Below are 14,424 nucleotides of genomic sequence, written 5' to 3'. Positions count from 1 at the left end.
TCATTGATCACATTAAGATTCTAACAATGGATAACTAAGGACGTGTCTATATCATGGAACACATAGAGCTTTCTATATGACTGAGAGTGCAATTCCAAGTTCTAAGAGTGGATTCAATAAGGAATTAATAAGTTAGAGAATTTACTTGGTAAATTCGGTTCAACTTATTGGAAGCTCGGTTATATAGACCCATGGTCCTCATACTAGTTGAGACCATACTGCTTGTAAGACTCATTTAATTGATTTTAATTTATCAATTATAATTCTCAAGATTAGACTATGTCTATTTGTGAATTTATCACTTATTAAGGGTAAAACAGTAAATAGAGAGTTTAAAGGGTATATTTATTAATTGGGAAACTTTGATTAGTTTTTATTAATAAATAAAATAAATGACAATATATTATTTAATAATTAATTATAGTTATTAAATAATTAGATTTGACATTTATGTGGTTGAATGAGAAAATCGGCAATCTTTGAGGAAATGCGATACTAGAAATGATGAAATAGGAAAGTTGGAAAAGTGGAAGGCTTTTTACCACAATCCTATGGCTGGCAACCTTTGCTTCCCTTTTCTCATTTTATTTTTCATTTTTAATGCCAAGTAATTAAACCTTAACCCTATGTGGTATTCTATAAATAGAAGGTAAAGGCTTCAGGTTTCACACACAATTGCATCTCATTCTTTTCAGAGTGAATTCCTGAGCAACCACTTTCCTCTCTCTTTTCTTCTCTTCAATATTTCGAAATCCTTGTGTGATAGAGTAGTGCCCACACACACCAAGTGGTACCTCAATCATAGTATGTAAGATTATGGAAAATCAGCATCAAAGAAGGAGAGAAAGAGATCCAGATTCAGATCTTGATTATGCTCTGCTACAGAAAGGAATCAAGGGCTAGAGATCTGAATGGAAGGAGTCATTATATTCCGCTGCACCCAATGTAAGGTTTTCTTAAACTCTTATGTGTTTATTTCATTGTTTTAGAATTCATATTAGGATGTTAATGAAACATACTTGGTAGTAAATCTAGATCTTGGTAAAATATATCCAACAACTGGCACTAGAGCCATGGTAATGATTTACTTTCATGTAATATGAATTAAAACGATATTTTTATATGTTTTGTGTTGATTTGGATGGTTTCATGTTGGTTTTTATGTGATGAAAGTTTGTGTTGTACGAATTTTTTCTATGAAAAATATATTTTCAATTTTTGAAAATATTTTATTAGGATTCCTTGTGAAAAATTGAGCAATTTTTGTTTTTACGGAACTCGATTCCAATAAAAATTGAAAGAGTTATGATTTTTGGAAAGTCAGGGTTCAATGGTGTTCCCCACAAATTGCGATTTTTTGGGTTTTTTCCCAAAAATCTAATTTTTCATGGGATTGTTTCCCAAAATTCATTTTTTCCAATTTTAAATATTTCCATTTTGGAATATTTCCAATTTTAAATATTTCCTATTATGGTCAGATTTAAAAATTTGTTAACTTCTTTAATATTTATTTATTATTTAATTATAAGATTAGAAATTTTGATATTTAACATACTTTAAATTAAAAGATAACTTTGTCTTTTTATTTAAAATATTATATTAAAATTATCTTATATGACAAATTAAATAATTAATAAATTTGAAATTAACATAGATATTTTTATAGATACACTTACCATAATATTTTCAAATTCAAAATTTGTTATTTTGTTAAATATTTATTTATTTATAAATTATAAGTTTAAAAAATGATATTTTTCTATATATATCATTTTTTTCCTTATTGGAAATTTATAAATCATATCTTGAATATTTAAATAACTTAGATATTTTTGTAGAAATTTGAATATTTCTTAATTTCAGATATTTTGACATATAATTATGGTAATTATTATTCATTTATTATTTTATTCCTAAAATAATAATTATCTAATCAAATCTATTTTAAAATGGTTTATTAAATTATAAGATTTGAAAGTGATATTGAAGATTCTTTCTTTTAAATTATTGATCTTATTTGATATTTGATTTAATTTGATTCAAATAAACCTAGATATTTTAAAATTAGTTTCTTTATTTTGAGTTTTTTGGGTTTGTTTTAACAACCCTAAATTTTCAAAATCTAGTTGGTTAGTTTAAGAATAATAATTATATTAATATCTTATTTCACATCTGTTACATGGACAATGTTTGTTTATTTAATTTTATATTGTTTATTCAAAAAAAAAATTTAACAAACCTATTATTTATTTGATCTAAATTGCTATGATTAACTTGTTGACAGATCCAATGATCTGATTTTAATCATAGTCCAATTGTCAATAGATCTTATGAATTATTTGTAACAGGTAAATTTTGAACTTCTTTGATCTGTGTAAACCTAGTAACATGATAGGACCCATCCAAATCATTTGACCTGTGTGAGCCTATATGTTTGCTATTGGGCTTATATGCATATACGAAGCCCATTTAAGTTTTACTAAGTAAATGGACTAGGTTGCTAAAATAAAATTGGACATAAGTAAATTTATTTAGGCCCAATTAGATTTGGGCTTATTCAATGAATAACATTGTTTATTTAAAGGTTAAATTCCTCTCTTTTGGGTCTTGTGTGAGAGTTGGGGGCCAATAGAAGTGGGTACGACATACTGAACCCAGCTCCCCCTCACATGAACTACCCCAATTGTGAAGGCTCATTTGCCTTATTTAAATAATTGTATTAATTTAATTATATTAGTCTAACCTAATTAAAATTGAATTAGCAACATAATTAACTTTTAAAATATATGAAATTTATTTTTCATTTAATATTTTAAAGTTAATTTTAAAAAAACACTTAGTTAATGATATATATTCTAGATAGTTATTTCTATACTAGTTATTATTTCTAATACTAAATAGGAAAATATCATTGATTGTGAAATTAATTGTTTCATAATTAATTTTGGTACAATCTAAGTTTAGTATATTTTCCTAGTATTAAACTAGAATTAATAATTAAGTTTCCTCTATACTTCATATTTATTTCTTGAATTTAACACATTTAATTAAATTGAAAATTTCAATATCTAAGTTGATTTTCATCATGATACTTAAATATTGTTATTTTCATGTTATTTAATTAAAGTTGAAAATTATTTTAATTAGTTTGAAATCTTATTTCAGAATAACTTAAATTTGAATAATTTTCGAAATATATTTTATTTTATTTTATTAATCTTTTTCCCACAATTTCGAAATTGCATTTCTTTAATGCAGAAATTTCGAATTTTATTTGAAAAATAGATTAAAGTTGAAAATCATTTATTTTGGACCAACTTAAATCAATGATTTTTTTCATTTAATGATTAATTAAAATAAATGAACTAAAATATATTATAATTAGAAATTGAATTAATTAGTCCATGAAAGTCTAGATAGATATTATCTGTTTTGCTTGAAGTATTTTTCTAGTGATATTTAATTAAATAGAAAATTAATATTTAAGTTGATTCTTAATCATGATACTTAAATATTTGAAATTTTTCTTAAATATTTAATTAAATAGATAAATTATATTTTTGTTGTAAATTAATTTTATTAAATAATTTTGGGCCAACATAAAATTAAGATAATTTCTCCAGGATTTATTTTTATTTTATTTTAAAGCATTTTCGAAAGTAGTATTCTTATACACTACATTTTTCGAAATGCAATATATATTTATAGAAAATTAAATTTGAGTTGTAAATTAATTTAGATTAATTTTGAAACAACTTAAATTGAATAATTTTCTAAATATTTATGGAAATTATTACTAAGATGGAAATAATTCACGTTATTTTCATATCCATCTAAGTATAATTTATAAATATTACATTAAAATTTATATTTAGAATTTTTTATTCTAAATTGGAAATTTTAATTAAATAAATATATATATTTAAAATAAATAAATTAAAATAAGTTTCAGAAGAAAATACTACTTTCATTAAATAATGAGCTTTATTATTAGGATATTCGATCTCCATTGTTGGTTTTACATAGCTATTATTTTAGTGAGTCATCCTCCCTAATGGAGGAACATTCATTAGCAAGTTAGCACCATTTAATCTCGAAAGATAAGTGTATTTGTAAGTGTTTCATATGGTATTGATCACCCTAATGGTGGCGACTGTATTCGACTTACAAAATATCAAACAATGGTGGAAGCTCATAAGATAGAATAGCCTTGACTCTCGCCTAAACGGGACAACGCTGGATTCCAATCTTGATCGAATAAAAGGTTGCTAGAATGTTTATCAATTTAGATGAGCTGACAACTCTATTCAATGGATGGTATCACTGACTCTCGCCTAAACGGGATACTGATATCAGTTTGTTGAAGACCTTGGAAATTATTCAGGATTGTATGTTTTAGTATTTTCACTTGTCATTCCTACTTGCTATACGTTTAATAATTTCTGAATTGTGTATGAATTTATATTGAACCATGTTATTTTTTGTTATTAAATTGTAGTTTAATTTCGAATCTTCATTGTTGGTCTAACTTGGTTTGTTTTTCCAATGAGATAAATCCCTAATAGATTTTCACCATTAGACAAACATAATAGTGTTAGATCTCGAAAGATAAATATTGTATATGCAACATCTAGTTGTTCATCAATTGATGACACCTTAGACTAGTATTTTACAATATGAAACAAGAAGATTGTATAAATAAGATTACTTTGACTCTCGCTAATCGGAGCATCGTTAGATTCTTATTCATTTCGAATTAGCTCAATGACATATCATTGGATGAATGGTCTATAAATCATATAAAGTCATTGTATATTTTCTCTTAACAAATTAAATGACGAATATGATTATATTCCTGAAATTCTATCCCGAAATGATATAGATCCTCAATCTTAGAAATCTACTACTTGTATGGGAAAATCAACTTAGAGTTAAAGTAGTAGTGGTGGTCCAAGAAAGAATTACTCATCATACAGTTACACTTTCACAAGTGTTTAATAACCATTTTCTATCAATGGATTCAAACTGTATGAGTTGAGTATTCTGTGACCAAAATCCACTTGCACTATTATAAGAATTCTTTGATGTAACTAAATCAAGTCATTAAGAGACACAACCAAATAAATCTATGGCTTTTGTATCTTGTTCATAGTGGTTTTGACAAGATCAATCTCTGCAAAGAGTTAATATGCCTATATCCACTGAAGTATAATCATCTCATTCGTAGATGGATGTACATTCAGGGGTGGATATGGGTTTTCGTTGTATTCTTAAAACGATCACTCTAGATTTTACCTTATGCAAAAGAAATTTGAAATGTTTGAAAAATTTCATGAATTTCTAGCAATGGTGGAAAACCATTAAGGTAAGTGGTTAAAGATCTTGCAAACTGATAGGGGTGGAGAAAAAGTTAGTAGATATGCAGTTCAAAGATCATTCATTTTATTTTTGAATTATATCCAAACTTACCTCCCCAGAAATTCAATTTGCATATTGATAGTTAGTTACTAGTCGTTGCCTAAATCCTTCTATGGTAATATTATTTCAGAATGATGCAATGGTTGTATACTTAATGTAAATCATTACTAGATTCATGGATGACCTAATCGAAATTAAGAAAAGCTAGAAATTCTAACCCTGGTTTGCATATTTGTTAGCTATTCTAAGTGATTAGGGGTGGACCATCCCATAGTCATTAGATAAGAAAGTGTTTGTTTAAACAAATACTACTTTTCTAAGAAAATTACTAAGTCTGAAAATAAAGGACATATTTTTTTTCTTGATTCCATAAGTGTTCTATCATCTTATTCTTTACAAGATGATCCCACTGCCTTTGTTGTCTTAACATAACCGAAGAGGTCAATACCATTTAGTTTTCTTAGACATAGTACACGGTACCTTGTCGTAGTGTGAGAGTTTCTAGGAACTCACCTTCTTATGACTTGGAAGACACTAGTGATTAAAATCCATTGTAAGTTTAAACAAGTAATGGATTGTCAAGATAAGAAACTAAGAAGAAAGCCAAGAGAACTATGGTTTAATCCATTCACATGGAGTAACCTAAATTTTTCTATTACAAGGACATAAAAGGAAATTTTCGTTAATAAGTCTATTCAATGGATTTAACAAAACTTCCTGTTCCTAGTATTATAGGTTTGAGTTTATCTAAACCTATGGCTTGTGGTATAGTTGGTAATTACTTACTCTAATGCAAGTAACTTACTTTAGTAAGATGCTGAAGCATTTTATTTCCAATGGCCATCTATAGAAGCTTCACAACTTTTAAGCATAGATTTTATTTATCTAAGGAAAAGTCTCAACTATTCCAGAAAAGATAAAGCCATGAAAGAATTTCTTAAATCAACAGTGAGAGGTCTTAAATATGCTTTAGTATGCCTTAGACCAGACACCTGCTGTTGAGTTGGAGTAATGAGTAGATATCAGATTAATCCAGGAGAAGAACATTAGAAGACAATCAAGTAAATCTTAAGATAAAGAAGAGGAACTATATGTTAGTCAATAAGGGTGTGTTTAAAACTCTTAGACTACACCACATCAGATTTCAAGACTTGCGTTTGTGCTAGAAAGTCTCCTGATAAAATGGTGATTACTCTAGGGGTGGAGTAGTGATTTTGGAGAAGTGTAAAAACCTATCTGAAGTCTCTTAGTCTACCGGAAAGAGACTGAATGTTAAAGTTGCAGGAAAGGTACTTATTAAGTCTAAGGAAATTTCTATACATTTGTGGCACCGTTCCAACTTGCCTTAACTACTAGTGTTACTTCCTGAATAACCAAGAAGTAGTTGCCAAAAGTATAGAATCCAGTATCCCTAGAGAGTAGACATATAGAAAGGAATTTCACATTATCAAGGATTTTGTGATTACGGAAGAGTAATGGTGGAGAAGAGGTTGTGTTTAATTCAACCTGTCAGATCCTATTACGAGGAATTTACTACTACTACACTTGATTTGTATATCAAGGTGTTAATGATTATTTGAAATGCACATTTTGTTTTATATTAGTGCAAGTGGGAATTTGTTGGGTTTTGTGCCCTAAATAAAACCTATTTCATATAATCAGATTTACTTATTAATAAAGATCAGAAATAAAATTTTATGTTGCATGGTTCACATGATTTATTTCATGATTATATATATATATAATGTATGAATTCTATTTAAATCCAGAACATATGAATTTGTTAATGATTATAGTGTTGTTAGCACAGCTGAATATAATTAAATATATCTTCGAAAGTTTATTCCCTGATTTGTCAGAACACAGGATTTAGACTGACATGGAATAATCAGCGATAGGTATTCTTACACTTTGGAAAAGTGTTATGTCCTTTCCAGGACATTGGAAAGTTTACCAGTATCGGATGTATGGAGTATACATCGGAAGGGACCGATCTTGAACTTTGATTAGATATATTAGAATTTACCGTAATATCTATTCAATTCAATATCACCGGTTGACCTAGATCAAATGATCTTAATCCTGATATGATTAGGTTCAATCTCAAGAGTGTTATTCGTGTTCTTTGATTTGTTAGTTAAGCCTACTTTTGGGTCAGGATGATACGTACATTTTGGGAACACGGTAGTGCAATTGAGTGGGAGCGCTAATATAAATATGGAATCTATAGCTTCTATCTTGTGAATAGAAAGTAAAGGATGATTTCCTTCGAGCTTAACCAAACGAAAATAAATGGTGGAGTATTCATTTCACTTAGCTGAAATATCATTTATACATGGTTAAGTGTTTTAAGGATAAAATACATTGTAGGGTGTTATGGTAATTTAATCCCTTTACAGTGTAAATCATCTATATAGATGATCATTGATTATATTAGGATTATAACAATGGATAACTAATGACGTGTCTATATCATGGAACATATAGAGCGTTCTATATGACTGAGAGTGCAATTCTAAGTTCTAAGAGTGGATTCAATAAGGAATTAATAAGTTAGGGAATTTACTTGGTAAATTTGGTTCAAGTCATTGGAAGCTTGGTTATATAGACCCATGGTCCCCATACTAATTGAGACCATACTGCTTGTAAGACTCATTTAATTGATTTTAATTTATCAATTATAATTCTCAAGATTAGACTATGTCTATTTGTGAATTTATCACTTATTAAGGGTAAAACAGTAAATAGAGAGTTTAAAGGGTATATTTATTAATTGGGAAACTTTGATTAGTTTTTATTAATAAATAAAATAAATGACAATATATTATTTAATAATTAATTATAGTTATTAAATAATTAGATTTGACATTTATGTTGTTGAATGAGAAAATTAGCAATCTTTGAGAAAATGGCAAACTAGAAATGAGGAAATAGGAAAGTTGGAAAAGTGGAAGGCTTTTCACCACAATGCTATGGCTGGCCACCTTTGCTTCCCTTTTCTCATTTTATTTTTCATTTTTAATGCCAAGTAATTAAATCTTAACCCTATGTGGTATGCTATAAATAGAAGGTAAAGGCTTCAGGTTTCACACACAATTGCATCTCATTCTTTTCAGAGTGAATTCCTGAGCCACCACTTTCCTCTCTCTTTTCTTCTCTTCAAAATTTCGAAATCCTTGTGTGATAGAGTAGTGCCCACACACACCAAGTGGTACCTCAATCATAGTATGTAAGACTATGGAAAATCAGCATCAAAAAAGGAGAGAAAGAGATCCAGATTCAGATCTTGATTATGCTCTGCTACAGAAAGGAATCAAGGGCTAGAGATCTGAATGGAAGGAGTCATTATATTCCGCTGCACCCAATGTAAGGTTTTCTTAATCTCTTATGTGTTTATTTCATTGTTTTAGAATTCATATTAGGATGTTAATGAAACATACTTGGTAGTAAATCTAGATCCTGGTAAAATATATCCGACAAAAATCTCGACTAAACTCTTTTCGACCGTTTGCCCAGTGAAGTTGCATCACTATTTAAAGGGTTGTGAACTTGGAGAGGAAGTGTTTTCCTTCTCGTTACAATGGATATAAGCCAAAAGATTGCATGATAAATGCAGAATACACTGATCGTGGGATTTGGACAGCTTGCAATATCTCTGCAATCTGATCCCCAAGTTATAGGGATTTCTTTGATGACTCACAATGCGAAAGCTGAATTCGCTAAGTGTTGGTTGCTCTGCGCGGACTGCTGATCGCTCTGCTTCGAGCATGTCCTCGAGGCATCCTGTTCTGACTGTTACCTCTGGGCAGATACTCAAGGTTGATTTCACGTGTCACCATCATGCGATGCCACGTCAGAGTGCAAAAATTGGGATAACACTATCATCTCATAGATAACATACATATAATATTAATATACATCACAACTATATATGTTACATATCTCGTATAACATATATTCATCATAATATATATTATTTCCACATAATATATATTACATATGTATCACATACATAAATATTCTCATCATAAATATATATTATCATATGCTCAAGATATATAATATATAATTCATATATATGTTATATATTATATATATCTCACATATACATACTAACATGTAACATATTCAAATATCATATTATATATCACTCTATTAATATATACATCCATACATATATAACTCATATATATACATATATCTCAATATAGAAAAATATGTGAATATATATTATACTATATAAAAAATAGTAAATAACCAAATATCACAATTCTTACCCTTGCATTATCACATGTTGATTTCTTACCTTCCATTGAAGCAAGGTAGGAAAGGATAAGCTTTTGACTGTTGGAAATTGTTGTGCTCTAAAAGAAATACCAAACCAACAAGATTACAATTCTATGACAAATAATACAAAGGACAAAACATGTATAAATAATGTTACAACACTTAAACAAAATATACATATAAAATAGAGAATAGAGATGAAGAGAGGGATTACAACTCAAAGTAAAAAGCTACACATGAAACACAATATATAAATAGCATAAATATAAAAGAGATGTGAGAGCAATCTCAACACCACATACACCACAAGTGTATAATAGGGGAATCACAAAACTTGAACAAGGTCTTACACCTTTGTCCAAAAGCTTATTTCCCCCTACCACAAGCAGTTAGGGAAAAGAAAAGAATGGAAATAGCTTTCTGGATTTATCAAGCCTATAGTGTTTCTAGCAATGTGCTCTCTTGATAGAAACTTGTGCTCCCAAAGTGAACCCAAGACCTCTACTTATAGTATTTTGAGGATCTCATTTAAAAATCAAATTCTTTCATCACATGGCTGTTACCAACACATTCATTTGTGTTTAATGGGATAAAAATTTTGGACAAGAGAGCTGGAAATAAGCTCAATTAATTTATACACATTTATGAACGTTTTCTAAAATCTGATTCCATATGTTCGAAAACAACCATAAAACAACATAAAAAATAACTATTAAACAGCTGTTTCCAGAGAACTCAAAATGTAACTCCTCTCCGAGTTAAATCTTTTCCGAACGTCCCAATACCCATTTAAATAATATAATTGAGTATTGTAACAGTTTCTAACAGCTAGAAACTTATCCCATTAATTCCATAACTCCCATATGTAACAACTCACATAATTACATGTTTATCAATTGTGATCCTTAGGTTACAATCTATTTTCAGATTTGTAACTCCTAATATGTTACAATTTTATGTGTATTATTATACTATATATGATATAATATAACCTCCAACACATAATATATATTAATCTCCTATTAATATATAATTTGTCACATTAAAATATTTTAATCTATATTATATGATAACAAATAATATAACAACAATCACGTTTCAAAATATTGAATTTATTGATAAGTTTTACATTTCTTTCTGATTATTCATATTAGTGCGTTAATTAATTATTATTATTATCATTTTAGTTCTGATAAAATTCGTGGAATATGCTTACTTCAAGTTTTATGGACTTATTCACCATTTGGATTCCAATGCAAGGTTTTATGATTTGTGTATTTCGTTAATATTGAGGTCAAACCTCTGTTTCTTTGTTCTCTTTATTATTTATTTATTTTAGAATATAATTTTAAAATTGATTTTACATTTCATATAATATTATTTGTGTTTGTGTTTTTGTCTATTTTGGTTTTGTTTTATTTTTCACTTTTAATTTAATATTATATTATTCTTTAATAATTAAAAATTCATTTTCAAAGATTTCTTAAAGATTTCAGGCTGATGGATGCTGCCATTGTTGAGGTCAGTTTCTGTTCTTCATGTTTCGGCTGGTGGGTTTTGGGGTGAGTTACTTTTGGAGTAATTGTAGTGGTAATTTGTGTGTTTATAGTCACTTGTAACAAATTTTTGGTGATTAGACCATGTTTAATGATGTTAATTATGATTTATTTTTACCTTATAAAATATGCTTTTATTAAAATAAATAATATGGCCTTTATTTTTAGATTTATTTTAATTTAATTTTATTTAATTATGTATATTTTCCATATTTAAATAGATTTACTACATGGCCAGATTTATGGTTGGTTTTATTGCGTGAATACGCTATTTATTGTATCTTTATGGCTGAAATATTCTTGATTTCAGCTTTTTTTTTTGAATGGAAAATAATATTTTATTAACCAACAAAATCTGTTACCAAACAATGTAACAATTCGGTAGGAACAGACTCCATACCAAAGATACGACCAGAAAATAATACAGAAGCTCTTGCAAAGTTATGAGCTACCACATTAGCTGATCGTTTAACAAAATAAATAGAAACATGTTTTAACTCAAAGGAGAGTTGTTTACATTCATCAATGACTTGTCCAAACAAAGATATCATTTTTGTTGAGCTTTGTATTGTTTGGACAACCATTAAACAATCTGTTTCAATAGTCACGCGTTGCCATTTTTTCCTTTTAATCCAACTTAGAGCCTCGCGGACTCCAATTGCTTCAGAAACTTCTGGTGTAGCAGCCCCCGAGTAGAAATCCATTCAGCCCTCAATAAGGAAGCCTTGGTGGTCATGAGCTACCATTCCTAAGCCATAGTTGGTTCCCCCTTCGAAAAGAGCAGCGTGAACATTAATCTTGATACTATTTTTACTTGGAGCGAACCATTGCTCAACCCCATCACCCGTCTGAAAACCAGACCATGATGACTCAATAAGAGTATTTTGAGCATTTGTCCATTGATCAAGATAACCTTTTGCCAACACCACAATTCCTTCAGTGTTCACCACCTTTTTTTGCCAAACAAACTCATTCCTAGCGCTCCAGATCGCCCAACAGAGCGTTGCCACTAAGCATTTCTTGCTTGCATCTACACCAGAAAAAACTCCAAAGCACCATTCTAAGAAAGAGGTATGATCATGAGGGATAGTTGTTCCAATTCCAACACGATCCCATACTTGTTTAACATGAGAGCATGTGACCAAAGCATGGATTACAGTTTCTTCTTCCATTCTACAGATCGGGCAGAGGGAGTGCACATTGACTCTTTTTGTTTGTAGCATACAAAGTGTTGGGAGACAATTCCAACCTGCTCGCCACAGAATGTTTTTTTACTTTGGGTGGAATTTTAAGCTGCCACATAGTAGTCCAAAAGCGTGAAGCAGTATCATCATCGTTGTCCCATCTACCACTAACTTGTTGGAGTACTTTGTAAGCACTTTTTACTGAATATATACCGGAAGCTTCAAGTGCCCAAGTCAAAGTGTCTTCATGAACTGAAGGTTGCAGTGGAATTTTCTCAATTAGCTTCCTATCTCTTTCTTCAAAAAGATCTTCCAATATTTCCAAATCCCAACCTGTGCCATCCATATTCATGAGATTATTCACTTTCCCATGAGATAGGCTAGGATGAGAGGTAGAAACATATGGGTTCTCAACACAAGGCAGCCAAGGTTCATTAAGGATACTGATACTTGCTCCATTCCCTACACACCAACGAAGGCCTTTCCTAACAAGTTGTTGTGCTTCCCAAACACTACGCCAAACATAGCTAGGATTGTTCCCTAGTGGTGCTTCCAAATAAGAACTAGTAGGATAGTATCGAGCCTTAAAGATCCTTGCAACAAGTGAATCCGGTTGTGAAATGAGCCGCCAGCCTTGCTTCCCAAGTAGTGACAAGTTGAAATCTCTGAGGTTTCTGAATCCCATTCCTTCTTTCTTCTTGTGTTTGCACAATCGGTCCCATGAGAGCCAGTGGATTCCTTTCCCGGACTTGTTTGAAGATTGCCACCAGAATTTTGTCATTGTTCACTCCATCTCTCGGGTAATGTCAAGTGGTAGTAAGAACACACTCATAGCATAACTCGGGAGAGTTTGGGCCACCGTTTTGATTAAAATCTCTTTCCCAGCACGTGAAAGATATTTGGTTTCCCACCCTTCAATTCTTTTGCGAACTCTTTCTTTTAAGTAGCCAAGGACAGCCGTCTTATTGCGAGACATGGTACTTAGGAGACCCAAATATAGGCTATTAGTTCCCGCAATGGTCATGTCGAGCCTTTGACTAATGTTTTTACGCATTACCATGGTTGTATTAGTACTAAAAAAATAGAAGATTTGGAGAAATTACCCTTCTGTCCTGATGCTTCTTCAAATGTGTACTCAATACTTCCTGAATTCTTGTTGCTTCCTCTATTGTTGCCTTACAGTATAGATAGCTGTCATCTGCAAATAACATGTGTGAAATACGAGGTGCACCATTTGCAACTTTACATCCATGTAGCAGACCCCGTGATTCAAACCGACGAATGGTCGCTGAAAGGCCCTCAGCACATAAGATAAAAAGGTAAGGGGATAGTGGATCCCCTTATCTTATACCTCTTGAAGGAACTATTGGACCAATCTCATGTTTGCCATGAACCACTGTATAACATGCAGAAGAGACACAATTCAAAAGTAGCCGAGTCCACCAATCCTCAAACCCAAGCTTTCGGAGCATAGCTTCAAGAAAATTCCATTCTATTCGGTCGTACGCTTTAATCATGTCGAGCTTTAAAGCCATGAACCCATCTTTCCCCTTCCGTTTTCGCTTTAAGTAGTGTAGTACTTCAAAGGAGATAAGAACATTATCCGAGATAAGTCTTTCGGGTATGAAAGCGCTTTGATTCTCAGATACTATTCTGTTCATGAAGGGTTTCATCCGATTAACCACAACTTTAGTTATGATTTTGTATGAGACATTACACAAAGCAATTGGGCGTAATTGTGTCATGTTCACAGGCTTTTTTATCTTCGGAATTAAGAAAATATTTGTATCAGCACAACCCTCTTCAAACAAACCAAAATTATGGACCATTTGAACCACATCTTTACCCACAATTGACCAGCATTTCTGATAAAAGGCTGGTGTCATTCCGTCTGGCCCCGGACTTTTGTCAAGATGCATTTGGAACACAGCTTTCTTGACCTCTTTTTCAGTAATTGGCTGCCTAAATTCATCATATGC

The 14,424-nt window shown here is 30.6% G+C and overlaps 1 protein-coding gene across 1 annotated transcript; it reads right to left on the bottom strand.

The window, feature by feature from the left end:
* Positions 1–11,965: 11,965 nt before the first annotated feature.
* LOC133034273 (uncharacterized) lies at positions 11,966–12,433 on the bottom strand. The gene has a single exon (XM_061109325.1). The coding sequence runs from the start codon at positions 12,431–12,433 to the stop codon at positions 11,966–11,968; it is 468 nt and encodes a 155-aa protein (XP_060965308.1).
* Between the last annotated feature and the right edge of the window lie 1,991 nt (positions 12,434–14,424).

Source organism: Cannabis sativa, chromosome 2 (genome assembly GCF_029168945.1).
Source record: "Cannabis sativa cultivar Pink pepper isolate KNU-18-1 chromosome 2, ASM2916894v1, whole genome shotgun sequence".
NCBI lineage: Eukaryota > Viridiplantae > Streptophyta > Magnoliopsida > Rosales > Cannabaceae > Cannabis > Cannabis sativa.
Note: the sequence above shows the minus strand (reverse complement) of the source record. Positions and strands in the feature narration are given on the sequence as shown.

Coding starts and splice junctions, on each gene's coding strand:
- LOC133034273 (XM_061109325.1), bottom strand. CDS start 12,433: ATGGAAGAAGAAACTGTAATCCATGCTTTGGTCACATGCTCTCATGTT.